Source organism: Macrotis lagotis, chromosome X, assembly GCF_037893015.1.
Source record: "Macrotis lagotis isolate mMagLag1 chromosome X, bilby.v1.9.chrom.fasta, whole genome shotgun sequence".
NCBI classification, from domain to species: Eukaryota; Metazoa; Chordata; class Mammalia; order Peramelemorphia; family Peramelidae; genus Macrotis; species Macrotis lagotis.
In genome coordinates this window covers 641,259,091-641,273,592 of record NC_133666.1, presented here as the reverse complement: position 1 = coordinate 641,273,592, position 14,502 = coordinate 641,259,091, and the positions used below count along the sequence as shown (strand labels likewise).

Here is a 14,502-nt window from a genome sequence, read left to right as displayed (position 1 = left end):
TGTCATATTTTATTAGAAAGGCAATGTACTATAGTGACTAAAAATATAGCCTTAAAATTAGGAATATGAGAGTTCATGTCACATTTCTGACAAATCTTGCCTAGGTGATTCCAGGGAAGTCCGTGTTTTAGCCAACTCTCTCCATAAGCTACAAAACTTACTCAATTTGTTAAGCTCTATAGAATAGATCCAGAGTAGTTGCCCCTTCATTTTCTGGATGAGGAACATGAAACTTAGGAAGATTAATTGATTTGCTCAGCTAGGAGCTAATTGAACCAGAAGAAGAAGAAGAAGCAAAATGCCCGTGTCCTTCCCATCACTCTTATTATCACTGGTGTCCTTAGAAAGAGTGTCTTCATTCATTGAATATTTGAAAAGTCTTAATGTAAATCTATCCATTCACAGGAGTTGTTGCTTGATACAAGTACCTAAAGCCAGAAGGATTATTCATAGCTACAAAGAGAGGCCTGGCTTTCTGATGAGGAGCAGCCTTAGGGCTCCCTTCATGTCATTGTTCCTTAGGCTGTAGATAAAAGGGTTTAGCATGGGGGTGACCACTGTGTACATCACAGCTACTGCGGTGTCCTTTTGTGCTGTGTGGGTGGATGTGGGACTGAAGTACACTCCAATGATTGTCCCATAAAAGAGACAGACCACAGTGAGATGGGAACCACAGGTGGAGAAAGCTTTCCTTTTTCCTCCAGTAGAAGGGATCCTCAGCACGGCTACAAAAATGTGAATGTAGGATATCAGAATTCCAATGAAGGGTACAACAGCTGTCAATCCTCCTACTGTGTAGATTAACAAGTCATTGATGAAGGTGTCAGAGCAGGCCAACTTTATCAGGGCACTGAGATCACAGAAGAAGTGATGGATTTTATTGTGACCACAGAATGAAAGTCGGTTCAGGGATGTAGTGTGTATAAGGGAATTAATACAAGTCCAAATCCAGGACACTGCTACGAGAAACACACAGACTCTTGGGGTTATAATCATGGTATAGTGTAGTGGGGAACAGATAGCTACATAGCGGTCATAGGCCATGGAGGCAAGGAGGACACTGTCTGTCCCTATAAGCCAACTGAAGAAGAATGTTTGCGTTAGGCACCTGCCGTAAGGAATTGCCTTCCTTTTAAACAGGTGATTTAATAATGTTTTGGGAATGGTGGTGGATGTGAAGCAGATGTCAACCAGGGATAAGTTGCTAAGGAAGAAGTACATGGGAGTATGGAGGTGAAAGTCAATTCTAATGGCCAGAATGATGAACAGGTTCCCCAGCACTGTGATTAGGTACATAAACATAAAAAAGAAGAACAGGAGTCTCTCCTGCTCTGGATCATTTGAAAGGCCCAGTAGGATGAACTCAATGACTTCAGATTGATTTCTCTGTTCCATGGGTCTGTTGGGAAGCATATGTGGAAAAAGACACAAAACAAATTTTAAGAAGTTCAATGAAGTTTTGATTTGAATTGTTTTCCGGGCATAAAATCAGTGAAAAGAGAACTGGAAGAGAATTAGGAAAAGTGAGAAAAGAAAGTAGTATTACTGATAATAGTCTGAAATTCAAAATTTACAAGAAACAGGTGAATAATACAAAAGACATTCCCTATGAGATAAAGGGCCAAAATATGGAAATATTTTCTGAATAAGAATTACAAAGTATAAATAACCAAATGAAAACATGCTCCTAATCACTAATAGTAAGAAATATTAATGGAAAGAACACTGAAGTTTTGCCTTCTTTCCTGATAATTGGAAAAGATAAAAAAATACAAATGATCAATGCTTCTGGGACTGTAAATGTGCTATAGTAGGTGTGCTGATGCACAGTTAGAGCTGTAAAGTGATATAACTATTTTGTTCTTCAATTTGGAATTGAGCAAGAGAAGTGAGAAGTGAGTGTCCTTATCCTATATCTTAGAGATCCTAATTATGCATATATCCCAAATAAGTCAAAGGCACTAATAAAAGTTCAATTGATATCAAATCATTTTAATAGTATATTTTGTGGCAGTATCTGAAATGAAAGGTAATGCCAACTGAGGGTGAAACAGACACTCTATAAAAATGTCATAGATATTCTTATGCAATATAAATAACAAATATACAGTATCCTTCAAAAATCAAATGGTTTGTATGATTTAATATATAGGTAGTGAACAACATTTGTAATGACTACAACATAATTAAAAAGATTGCTAAAAAAGTTCAGCTTGAACGAATAGAAAAAATGGAATGTTCTAGAGAAGGGATAATAAAGTATATTGACCACTTACCTCATTTCAGAGACATCAATCCTATCAATATGCATTTGCTAAGTCTTTGCGAAGCTATAGACACTGTGTTAAATTTTGGGGACACAAAGAAATGCAATCCACACTCACCCTTTCCCCTCCCCCCAGTTCCTGCCCCCCCCACAGTCCTTGATCAAAGGAATTCAAATGCATGTAGAAACAAGATAAATAGAGAATAAATTATAAGTACTCTTATAGAAAATGGACGAGGATTAGAGGGGTTTGGGACAGACTAAGTGAGATTTTAGCTAAGATATGAAAAATGGTAGGGGAAGTGAAGATGCCAAGATAAGGAGGTAGATCAGGGAAAGACCAGGGACAGGAGATGAAAAGGCATGGCATCAGGAGATTGCATTCTCCCTAGCAGCTTATGCCTCTCTTCTTAGTTCCCTGTCACTACAGGTGGAAAAGTTGTGAAGAACTTTAAATGCCAAACAGAGGAGTTTAGATCTGATTCAAAAGGTTATGGAGTGCTACTGGATTTCATTAGAAGATCCTGGGAGTGATGGTATAAATTAGAAAATGGAATATGTGTCTGACATATAAGGACCAGCCTATTTGAGTTGAGAGACTCTTCACTGAGTTGGACACAGGATGCTGAGAAAAACATTTTTTTGTCACCTTAGTAGCTCTCTAAGACTGCATCTGAAGTTATAGAGGAATTTTAATTTAAGTGGAGTGAATGTTACACATATGAAATTATAGATCTTTAAAATATTGTGATTTAATTTAGAAATGGGAGTTTTGATTTACCATGTGAAAGGGGGACAGGTCTGGGCTATGATAGCTATCATAGAAAACTAGATATGCTGGGACATATACATAGTCTAGTCATCTTACCTCCAGTTCAAATGCAAGTCAAGACATCACTGATATTATTGGTTCTCTTCAAAAATGAAAGAATAGCTGATACTTCATGCTTGTTTGGTAAAATGTTGGACAATGTGAGAGAAGTTGCCACATAGGCAAGTTTACAAGTTAATGTAATAGCTTTCCTTTTTATTGATGGCCCCAAATAAATGAATACTCCTCACTCATTGTAAGGTTCAAAATATCCCTACTTTCAAATCCGTTTGGGAAAACATGCCACAAATTCTGTTAATGTTGCTATGCTAAATGATACCCAATATTGACTTAGTAGACTGGTATAATGTAGAACTCTGGTAGAAATTAAATATAATGAAGATCTTCAGTTTTGTCCTCTGCTTCCTTTCCTCTTAACAGCAGTTTGTATGGTCCCCAAAAGGATCCTTTGCTTCTTAATCAGAGAAATTAGAAAAAAAATGGCAATAGATGGTGACATTTTCCTCATAGAGACAATATTAAACCTTGAGTCTCCTCTAGTTGCAGAAATAACAGTGGCACAGTGGATAAAGCATTGGATCTGTAGTCAGGAACACCCAAGTTCAAATTTGACTTTAAACATTTACTAGCTAGACCAGGCAAGTCACTTCACCTCTTTTTGCCTCAGTTTCTTCAACTGTTAAATGAGGATAATAATGATCTTCAGGGTCGTTGCAAGGATCAAATGAGATGATATTTGTAGAAAAGTGCTTAAGATAATGACAGGCACATAATAGGTGATATATAAATACTAATTCATTTCCCAATGGACCTAGTATGACTTTTTCACTACTTCCTAAATGTGACAGCTGCCCAGCCCACCACCTAATCTCAGCCAGAGAGCATTGCTCCATTCTGAAAGGAGGTCTTACTTATATGTAAAACACATGTACCCAGTTGTGTGTAACCATTTATTAGTTGCCTGTAAAGATCAGCCTGGCTCAAAAATAGCCTGTTAGCTCAAGAGGTAGCAGAACAACTTTTAAATAAATTTTCTGTTATTCAGTCCTTTCAGTCATGTATGATTCTTCATCTCCCCATTAGGCATTTTTATGACAAAGATACTGGAGTGGTTTGCCATTTCCTTCTCCAGCTCAGTTTACAGATGAGGAAACTGAGGAAGACAGGGTAAAGTGACTTGCCCAGAATCACATAGCTAATGTCTGAGATCAGATTTACACTCATCTTCCTGACTCTAGGTCTAGAGTTTTATGTACTAAGGTGTTACTTAGTTGCTTTTTTTTTGGCAAAGCAGTGGGATTAAGTGACTTGCCCAAAGTCACACACAGCTAGGTAATTATTAAATGTCTGAGGTCCGATTTGAACTCAGGTCCTCCTGACTCCAAGCCTAGTGCTCTATCCACCATGCCACCTAGCTGCCCCCCCTAGTTTCCTTTTAAATAAGGGCATCATCAAATTTACAAAGAGTAGACATTTGATGAACCAGATCTGGATAGGATGCTTTCTATCACTTCTATGACCTTGTCCTTGAATTTTACCCAGGAATTCTTTACCTGGTGTATATCCTGGGATTTCATAATCACCAAATAAAATATTCTAATATGTTCTTTGTCACTATAATCATTATCTGAGTTCAATTATTATCAGAAGGCATGACACTATTTTTTGCAGACCAGTGATAAAAGTGATCTAAGGGCTAGATGCCATCAATGAATGGGTATTCTTAAAGGAGTCATTTCAACTGGACCTTTGCTGGGTATTTTTCAACTATAAGAGCCTATGTGCCAAGATTATTAGCAAGACTTACTTTTAAAAAAATAAATGCTCTACCTTGCATTCTGATAGAACTGGCAAGATAGCCAAATATCAAATAGTGTGCCAGCCCTTGTCCCTTAAGGGACACAGTGTTCACAGTGACAACATGATTGTGGAAGCTTTGGGAGTTCGGGACTCAGATAATGAATCTTTGTTGTCCAGATTAATACCCAGACCAAGGACTGGAGGATAAAATTAATGAGATAGGACATAATTAGGTGGAGCAGGGGCATGTACAAGTAACACATCACAGGCATAAAATAGTATATGGACTGAATGCATGAGAATGAAAATAAATTCTTTACTATTCATAATGGCAGAGAATAATGATTTTGATTTCCTTAAAGAAGTTAGTACCTATTTACCTCATAGATATTGTAGTTAATGTTTTTATATGCTATTGGTATTATTATGAAACTGATATTGACTTATGATGTTACATATTTTTATATTTTGTTCATTTTTTCATTTTATTTAAACAATGTGAATTTACTAATAGAATGCTTATACTATACTATATAATATATTTTAAAATATTACTTGAGTGAAGTGTCTGCTAAATCTCACACAAGGGAGAGCAGTGAATATGAGGTAAGAAGAGAGGGCCAATTATTAATAGAAGAGAATAGTCAGCCTTAGACAACTATGAAATTACATATAATGTGTTTAATAAACAAGTTGAACTAGAGATACCAGTGATACGATGCAAATTTGAAACCAAAAGTATCACTGAGACTTGGTTGGGGAAGACTGATGACTAAAATATACCTTTGAGAAGAAATGCCTCATTTCAAAGAAGAAAATGAACAAAGGAGATGTTCAGATGTACTTTTGTGAGGAGATCAAGGAGTATTTGGACAACTTAGTGACTTGCTATGACAGGACCTCATAATTAAAAGGAATCTTAGAGGAAAATCAGTTGCATTTGAGCAGAAACTCTCTCTACAGTATTCTCAAACCGTGATCATACTATCTCCACTAAAAAAATCTCCAGAGAAGAGGAGTTCATCATATCCTAAGGAAGAAACTACTGTATTTTCAACTAGCTTACGCATTCCCTTTATGTTCAGTATTAATATCATGAGGTTTTTGCAAATGCTTTGCTAAAAGTGGTATGTATGAAGGCTGTAGATGTTGCAACTAGGAGATGGAGTAGAAAGAGTGCTGAGTTCAGAATCTAGACAATCTGAGTTCAAAGGTGCTTCAGAGACTTAATAGCTGTGTGATTTGGGGCAAGACACCTAATCCCTGTTTGCCTTAGACTCCTCATTTGTAAATGAGGATAAGGCACTTATGTCTTAAGATTGCTGTGAGGATTAAATGAGATAATAATTGTAAGGGGCTTAGCACAATATCTGGTACCTGGTAAATTTAAATGCTAGTTGTTAATTGTTATTGCTATTATTTATAAGCCTACTAATCCTACAATAAAATGAAATGAGCTTAGTTTGAATCAAGCCTTTTCCTTTTCTAAACTATTATAAACCATGTTTTTAACATTGCCTTCAAGACTTTGTCCAGAAATCAAAGTCAAGGTCAATATCACAAAGTGTTTGGAATCTTTCCTTTTTCCTTATTTGACAAACTCAAGTCCTTAGGAAGCTTTCTCATTTACCATGATCTATCAGTTGACTCAGCAGTCACATCCTTTAGGATTTTCATGACCCATCACTTCTCCATCCAGCAGTTATTCCTTCCTGGATATAATTTGATTCAGAATCATAATCTCTCTCCCCACCTTATGTTTTCCTCCACATTTTGGGAAAAAGATGATGACCACAGTAGATTAAAAAAATGTATCAGGTGTTGGGCTTTAAGCAGAAAAAGAGTGTTCTTGGGTCCAGGACATGTCTCAATAATTACTCCCATTTCATACCCATCTACCAGGTTTGTGATCAGTTTCCCAAACTATTCTTTTCTTCTGGATAAGCAACATATACTAGGCAACTACAGCATTATGTGTCTCATTTTCTCTCAGTGATCTTCAATCAAGTTAAAACAAGTTAAGACAAACATTTATTATATGTTCTACTTTGTGACAAGTCCTATTTTATGTGTTGGACATTCCAAGAAAGGCTCTTAGTGATTCACAATTCAATGGGGGAGTCAATATTTAAACAATTTTGTTCAAATAAGATAGATAAAGGATAAATTAAAGACAGTCTCAGAAAGAAGGCAATAAGATTAAGGGAGATTAAAAAAGCTTCTTTTTTGAAGGTGTAAATTTATCTGAGACTTGAAAGAAGTTGGGAAATCTGGAGATTTAGATGGAGAGAATTCTAAACATGGGGTACAAAAGTGAAAGCATTCAGAGTCTAAAGATTATGGAAAGAAAAGCAAAAAGGTCATTATAACTGAATCAGAGAGAGAAATAAGAATATTGTAAAATTAGGAAGGAGTGGTGCTGAAGTGCTTTGAAAAAAGGACGGGGAAAATAAATAAAAAAGTTATATGATAACTTAATTATATATAGATTTGCAGTTTCAGGTACAATCATTTTTTTCCCCATTCTACTGTGTTAGGGGAATGCTTGTTTTATTTCTTAAGTTCAGAATAAAATAAATAAAACTTAAAAAAACAGAGAGAGGATCTGCCACTTGGGAGAGAGGGTGTCTTGTGTGAGGTACAACAAAGAGGCTTATGTCACTTTATCATGGAGTATGGTGAGAGGGTTGGATAGGGAGAAGAAAGATGTAGCTTCAGAAAACTGAAAAGATAGGATAGAGCCAAGTTGTGAAGGGCTTTGAATGTCAAAAAGAAGATATTATAATAGATACTGAAAGTGATAGGGAGCCACTGGAGTTCATTGATTAGGGGTGTTTGAGAATGATACGTCAGATTGATACATTAAGAAGATGAATCTGATATTTGAGTGGAAGATGAATTGGAACAGGGAGAAACATAAGGCAGAGAAGTCAAGCATAATATTGCCATAGTCTAAGATGATGATGACTGTATATTAGGATATTGGCAACACAGTGAGAAGTGCGATGGGGCAAATAGGAGATAGTATGAAAGTGGAATCAATAAAACTTGACTACAGATTGGATATGGGAAAGTAAGAGAGAATTTGAAGTTGAGGATGATATCTAGGTTGTGAGCCTGGGTGACTGTACAGTAACAGAAAAAGTAGGAAGAAGGGAGGGTTTGGAAAAAAAGATGAGCTCAGTTTTGGATGTTGAATTTTTAAGGATCATCCCATTTGAAGAGTGCAATAGGCACATATGGAATAGAGTCAAAGACAGAAAGAGATGGGAATAATCCAACAGAAAGATTTGGCAGGGTGTGTTCTTCCATGGGAGAAGTTGGTGAGGAATTTTTCTAGAGAAGAGTAAAGGAGAGAGTTGAGATCACCTATTAATTTATGAGATCATAGAAGAAGTGATTTTCTACTCAAGTGTATATGGGATAATATTATATAGTTTCTAGGAGTCCTTCCAATTTTGATATTTTGCTATGTTGATTCAATAAAATTCAATAAAAATATAGTATCTAGGAGATAGAATGAAGAGAATTTTCTTAACTGTCAGGAAATTTGAATCCCCCTATATATTAAATGTAGAGAAATGGATAAAGAATTGTGTAGTCAAATGATTTCTGGAAAGAGGTTTAGGACATTTGTAGCTGATATATAAAAAAGTTGAACGTCAGTCTCTAAGTTTTTTCCATATTTTATATTCCATTGTATATTTTTCAACTTGAGTTCTAATATCCTGTTTTGTTTACTCCAGTCCTAACCAAATCTCGTTTTTTATCTGGACCATAGTCAGATACTTTGCATCTCTCTTTTTTTCCCTCCAAGATCTACCTCTACTCTAAATACTCTGGTTTTGAAATAATACAGTTACAATTCTTATCCCTTAACTTTAAAATGAGGTAACTGGGAGCCTGAGAAGTTAAGGTCTATGCCATTGGTCTTATGATGGCCAAGCCATTTCTAGAATTCATATGCTTATATTTCCTGACTGATTCTGGTTTTTGTGACAATGTAACAGTTTTTTTTTTTTTTTTTTTTACTATTTTTGTATCCTCTCCTCTGGATAAGGAAAAGGGTAAGGATGACTGCATTTGGGAAATCATTGCATTCTTGTATCAAGAGAATTACAATAGCAAGAAAAAAATGATTTGTTTCCTATTTCAATGACATAGCTTATATATATGACTCTCAAATTCCCGACTGTACCCCATATCTGATATTCTCTGCTTCACTTTCCAAACTTGTTGAAATCCCTGGTCTCCTTCAAAGTTCAGCTGGCAAATCTCTCTTTTTACATGAACTGTTTCTATTTGCTTCCCCTCCTAAATGCCTTATATTAATTTTGCAATTAATCTATAGCTATTTATATGTACATATGTTATTTCTTCTATTTGAATGTAAAATCCTTGAGGGAAGAGACCTTTTGATATTTATTTTTGTATCTTAAACACATAATAACTGCATAATAAATACTGAATGTTTCTAAGACCCTTCAAATAATGTTCTGAGATTTTTGTTCTAGACTGCTAGTTCTAATACCCCTTCTAAAAACAAATATTCTAGGATTATACTAGAGTCTTTTGGACTCTGACATTAGAGTTCTTGTATTTCAAGTTTCCTCCTAATTTGAACATTTTATGTTCTAAGGTTCTCTCCAGCCCTATTCATCTCTGACATTTTATGCTTTAAATTCCTTTTGATCTTGAATGTCATATTATGCAGTCCAAGATTTCTTGTACTTTTTATAATCTTTGTCCTTTTAAGTTCTGATAATATGTTCTATATTTCAGACTCCTTCCAGTTTTGAATGTCTACATTTCCAAGTTCCTTTTATTTAAAAGTTTCTATGAGACTCCGCAACATTACTCTGTTATGAAATTTTCTCCTTGAAATGAAGAGAAAGTAATGTCTGCAGATGTACTTACTTGGGTGTTTTGTTGAGCTTTTCTGTTCAGTTCCTGAGAAACCCAGAAATCTTGCCTTTATTCTTCCCCTTTTCATAGGTTACTTATCCAAGACTTGAATCCTTTCAGCAGAAAGAGGGCTTGAGACTTTAGCTAAAGTAGAGTGTATGAGAGGAGGCATCTATTCTGTCCCTTAGGAGGAATGCAGGGGGTTATTGTCAGAGCTTTAACAGGAATCCCTGGACCCTAAGCCATAATTCCCTGAACACATTTGTAGAGGGAAACATCAGATAATTGTTCATTCCTTACTCTAACTCCTTTGGACTGAGTACACTTGTGGATATTACTTGGCTTTAGCTTTTCAATTTATTTTTCCCAGCACAGTGCTTCCAGGAACTTGGACAGTACTCTGCATTTCTAATTGTCCTCCAAGGTAGAGACTTTAGATCTTGAATCATTGAACACCAGAGTTGGAAGGGGTCTTAGAACATAGAATAGAAGATATTAACACTGAGAGGGAACTTTAGACATAGAATACATGATGCATTTCTGATGTCCAATGTTCTCTCATGATATTTAAAGATTTTATGTTATGGATGAATGTATAATATTATAACATAGACAGGAATATAGATCTGGAGCCAGAAAGAGCCTTATTCATCATTTAATCCCAACCCTTCATTTAAAAATGCAGAAACCTGGGAATAGACAAGGTAGGAGACTTCCCAATTTCCTACAGTTAGGAAGCAACAGAGATAATATTAACCCAAGTCTTCTGACCCCAATTTCAGTGCTCTTTGAATTACTAGTTAGAGTCCAAAGAAAACTGTGATATCACCAATGAATAGGTTATATCAGTGACCTATATTGCATCAGTCACATAGATGTTTGAGGGTTGCTTCTCCATATTACTGTTCCCTCTTGGATTCCTTTCATGATTCTTGTAGCACTGATTTTCTTACAATATATGTCTCTAGCAGTCCTCAGAAATCTTATAATCTGCTATCATTGCTCTCTACTGATATTCTTGTGGTTCATAATTCTTGTCCTAATTTCCCAGAAATCGGCAATATTTCCATTTTAGATTTTAGAATCCCTTTATTTCTAGAATCCCTGGAAAGTTGTATCAAAACTTAGAATTAATCTCTTGTCTTTGAATGCCTCTTTTTTTGTTCTGGCGTTCCTCTGTTCATTGATTTCATACACAAGCATTCTCTCAGGGGTCTAGCAGAGCGATTATTCCCTTAAAGGGGGTGTGTGGAGTGTTCAGGAGGACTAGCTCCTCTTGTGTGAGGTCATGCCTAGACCTTTTCAGGGCTACTCATTCACCTTTGTGTCCACCTGGCATCCGACTCTCACCTGTGGCTCCAAGAAGCTATAGTATGTTTGAAGGTAACCAATAGCTCCTGAACCCATTGGTGAGTTAGGGGGGTGTCTTCCCCAAGCATGTGAAGACTTCCCTTGGGAGGATGAGAACAATTTGTTCTAATGGCAACGAAGGCAGTTGAAGTAGGCATTGTGGAGTGCTTAAAGCTTGGTTAGACATTGAAGAGGCCAAGTTTGTCCATTGTATCCCGGGGACATTACCAGTGATGCTGACTTTTGTCTTGTCACAGGATTTTAATGACTATGCAAGAGAGAGTGAGACTGAAGACTGTGCAACTTTATCTCATTTAAATCCAATTTTGAAGGAGTCACGATGTTGCTCATGTTATCACTGATCCACTTCAAAAATTGAAGGACAAAAAATAGCATTTCCTTACATCTTACAATTGTTTCCTTCCTTGAAGACTTGAAAGTGTCAAGTACCTGTTTCTTCAAAATTCCAATAATGTCCTTCCTAGCTGCTTATACAACTTCTCACATGGTTATTATAACAACAATAAGAATCTATGTAGTGACTGCTATGTACAAGGCACTGTAAAGTTCTTTACAAATCATATTTGATCCTCATAACAACCCCAGGAGGTAGGTACTATTACTATTCTTTTTTACAGTTGGGGAAACTGAGTTAAACAGAGATTCAAGTGATTTGCTAAGGGACACATGGCTAGTAATATCTGAGGGCCAATATGAATAAGTTCTTTGTGACTTTAGATTTCGAGCTCTATCCATTGAGTTACGTATCTATCTATAGCAGAAGAGCACTATAATTTCTCTCACATTTTCTCCAGGTTCCTCAAAATTTTTGTGGCAATTGGGTAGTATTATTCTTTTAATTTGGTACTGCCTTGCAAAAGTTCTGGAAAAAATAAGAGGAAAGTCATAACTATAAGCATTCCCCTCACTGCATGAATTACAAAAGAGGTGAGACAGGGCAGCTTGGTGGTGCAGTGGATAGAGCACTGGCCCTGGAGTCAGGAGTACCTGAATTCAAATCCGGTCTCAGACACTTAATAATTACCTAGCTGTGTGGCCTTGGGCAAGCCACTTAACCCCATTTGCCTTGCAAAAACCTAAAAAAAAAAGAGGTGAGATGTATAGAATTTCACTGCTAGAGGTGACTTGATTACCAAGAGCATAGATATTTGGAGCCAGAAGGGACTTTGGTCTCTATAATACTAGAGTATGAAGAGAATCTATATATATATATATATATATATATTATATATATATATATATATATATATCATTTCAGAGTTGGAAAATAATTTTTGTTGTTCAGCTGAATCTGACTTGTGATCTCATCTGGGGTTTTCTTGGCAAAGATTAATACTGTTGTTTGCCATTTCCTTATCCAGCTCATTTTACAAATAAGAAACTGAGACAAACTGGGTTAAATGACTTGTCTAGGGTCACACAGCTTGTAAATGTCTGAGACCAGATTTGCACTCAGGAAGCTGAGTCTTGCCACACCCTGGCCCAGCTCTTTATCCTCTACTCCATTTAGCTACCTCATTGGAAGAGAATATGGAAAGTCTAACCAAGAAGAAGTTTTGAAACAAAAAACATATCATAAAATGTCCAAAGGAAAAAAAGATCCAGAGATTACTTGAACTAATCTCCTTGCTTTGATGTGCACCCTATAGCCCAGGCAACTTTGTCTTACAAGAAATGCCTGGTTCCTTGGTGACTTGATCCTAAAACAAAGGGCCAGGCATCTTTCTCACTGTTTCTGTGCTCTTTCCCTCAGAGAAATTCCTGCATAATCCCTAAAACAAGCTTAACTAAGACTCCTCTCTAGTGTCTTACCACAGGTGAAGAAAAAAAGCACTTTTCAAAACACCATTCCATATATAGTATTGATATTTAGTATAGGATACTATTTCCTCCCCTCATGACAAAAACTGTGAAAGACTTAATGGCCTCAGTGCATGAACAAATGAGGAAATATAAAACATGCCAAATGGCTCATTTTAATAATTATTTTCCCCATAAATAATAATATCAACTTCATGGTACTTCTGAATGCTTATTTTACAGTCACCTTGGATTTGCATAATCCAAGTAACTCAGAAAGACCAGCTCTCAGAACCAACCCAGGCAATAACTTTTTTAATCCTTCAGTCATACAATGCTTCTTCTGCTGGTGATCCCCTCTCTGGGTAGCTGGTTCTTTTCTTAGAAACTCTGTAATTCAAAAAGTCAGTTAGAGAGCAGATTGGACATCATAGTGGATATAAAATCAAGAAGACCTGAGTTTGAAATTTCACCTTAGACCTTTTCTAATTGTGTAACCCTGGACAAGGCACTATACTTTTCTCTGCTTCATTTTCTTCATCTGTAAAATTAGGGTAATGATGATATCTATCTCATGGGGTTATTTTGAGAGTCAAATGAAACAAAAGATATAGGACTTTGCAAGCTTTAAAGTATTATTATAAATATTTGCCATCTCTTCCTCTTTCCATCTTTCTCCCTTCTCCTCTCTCTGTTCTTCCTTCCTTCCTTCCTCTCCCTTTCCCTCCTCTCCCTTCCTTCCTCTCTCTCTAACTTTCTCTTTCTCTTTCTCTGTCTGTTGACTCTTCCCTTTCAACTTGACTGTTTCTGTTGTTTTTGACTCTGCAACCATGCTGTCAGCTGCTACTTAGCAACTTAAATGCAATGCCTCTTGCTTTTCTGTAATTAATCAGTTCTTATGTCAAAGGAAACAGTTCAGTCATGAGCATAGGATTATTTGGAATGACTTGCGCTTTCAACTTGAGTCTGTAATGAGAGAATATGCACCCACTTCCCAACCTTGCTGAGAGTTGAGGGATAAATTCTCATGCTTCATATCTGGCAAGAAGAACAAACCTCAGTAGCAATAATCACACTCTAATAAGAGTTCCAGTGTAGCATCCCATAAAAATGCTTTTCATCATTACAAAATATAAACTCCTGAGTTATCAAGGACACCAGGAAACAGTCAAAGGACATGCTTTCTTTGAAGTCTGTGTATTTGTGTGTTTGTATATGTTTTAGATAAAACCCTTCATCACATACCTGGAAGCAGACTCATCTGAAGCTTCTGTGAACTTTACTAGACATCATACTGATCATTACCCACAAGAGGTAGGGATTAATTTAAGAGGTTCTCTGTCAGACTTTGATGTGCTTTTGCTGCAAGTCACCATTGCCACTGGGCAGATACCTTGTTGGAAGTTAAAGGTAGAGAAAACTTGGGAAAATTGTGCCAAAAGAGAAGGGGTAAAATTATTTCCACAAATCTTCCTATAGACTTCAGAGGAGAAAAGTTCTTAATCAGGAATTTTGAGTCCTTCTGCCT

The 14,502-nt window shown here is 36.4% G+C and overlaps 1 protein-coding gene across 1 annotated transcript; it reads right to left on the bottom strand.

Annotated features, from left to right (window-relative positions):
- Positions 1-453: 453 nt before the first annotated feature.
- LOC141497490 (olfactory receptor 1f45-like) lies at positions 454-1,395 on the bottom strand. Its single transcript, XM_074200143.1, has one exon. It carries the CDS (start codon positions 1,393-1,395, stop codon positions 454-456), a length of 942 nt encoding a protein of 313 aa, XP_074056244.1.
- Between the last annotated feature and the right edge of the window lie 13,107 nt (positions 1,396-14,502).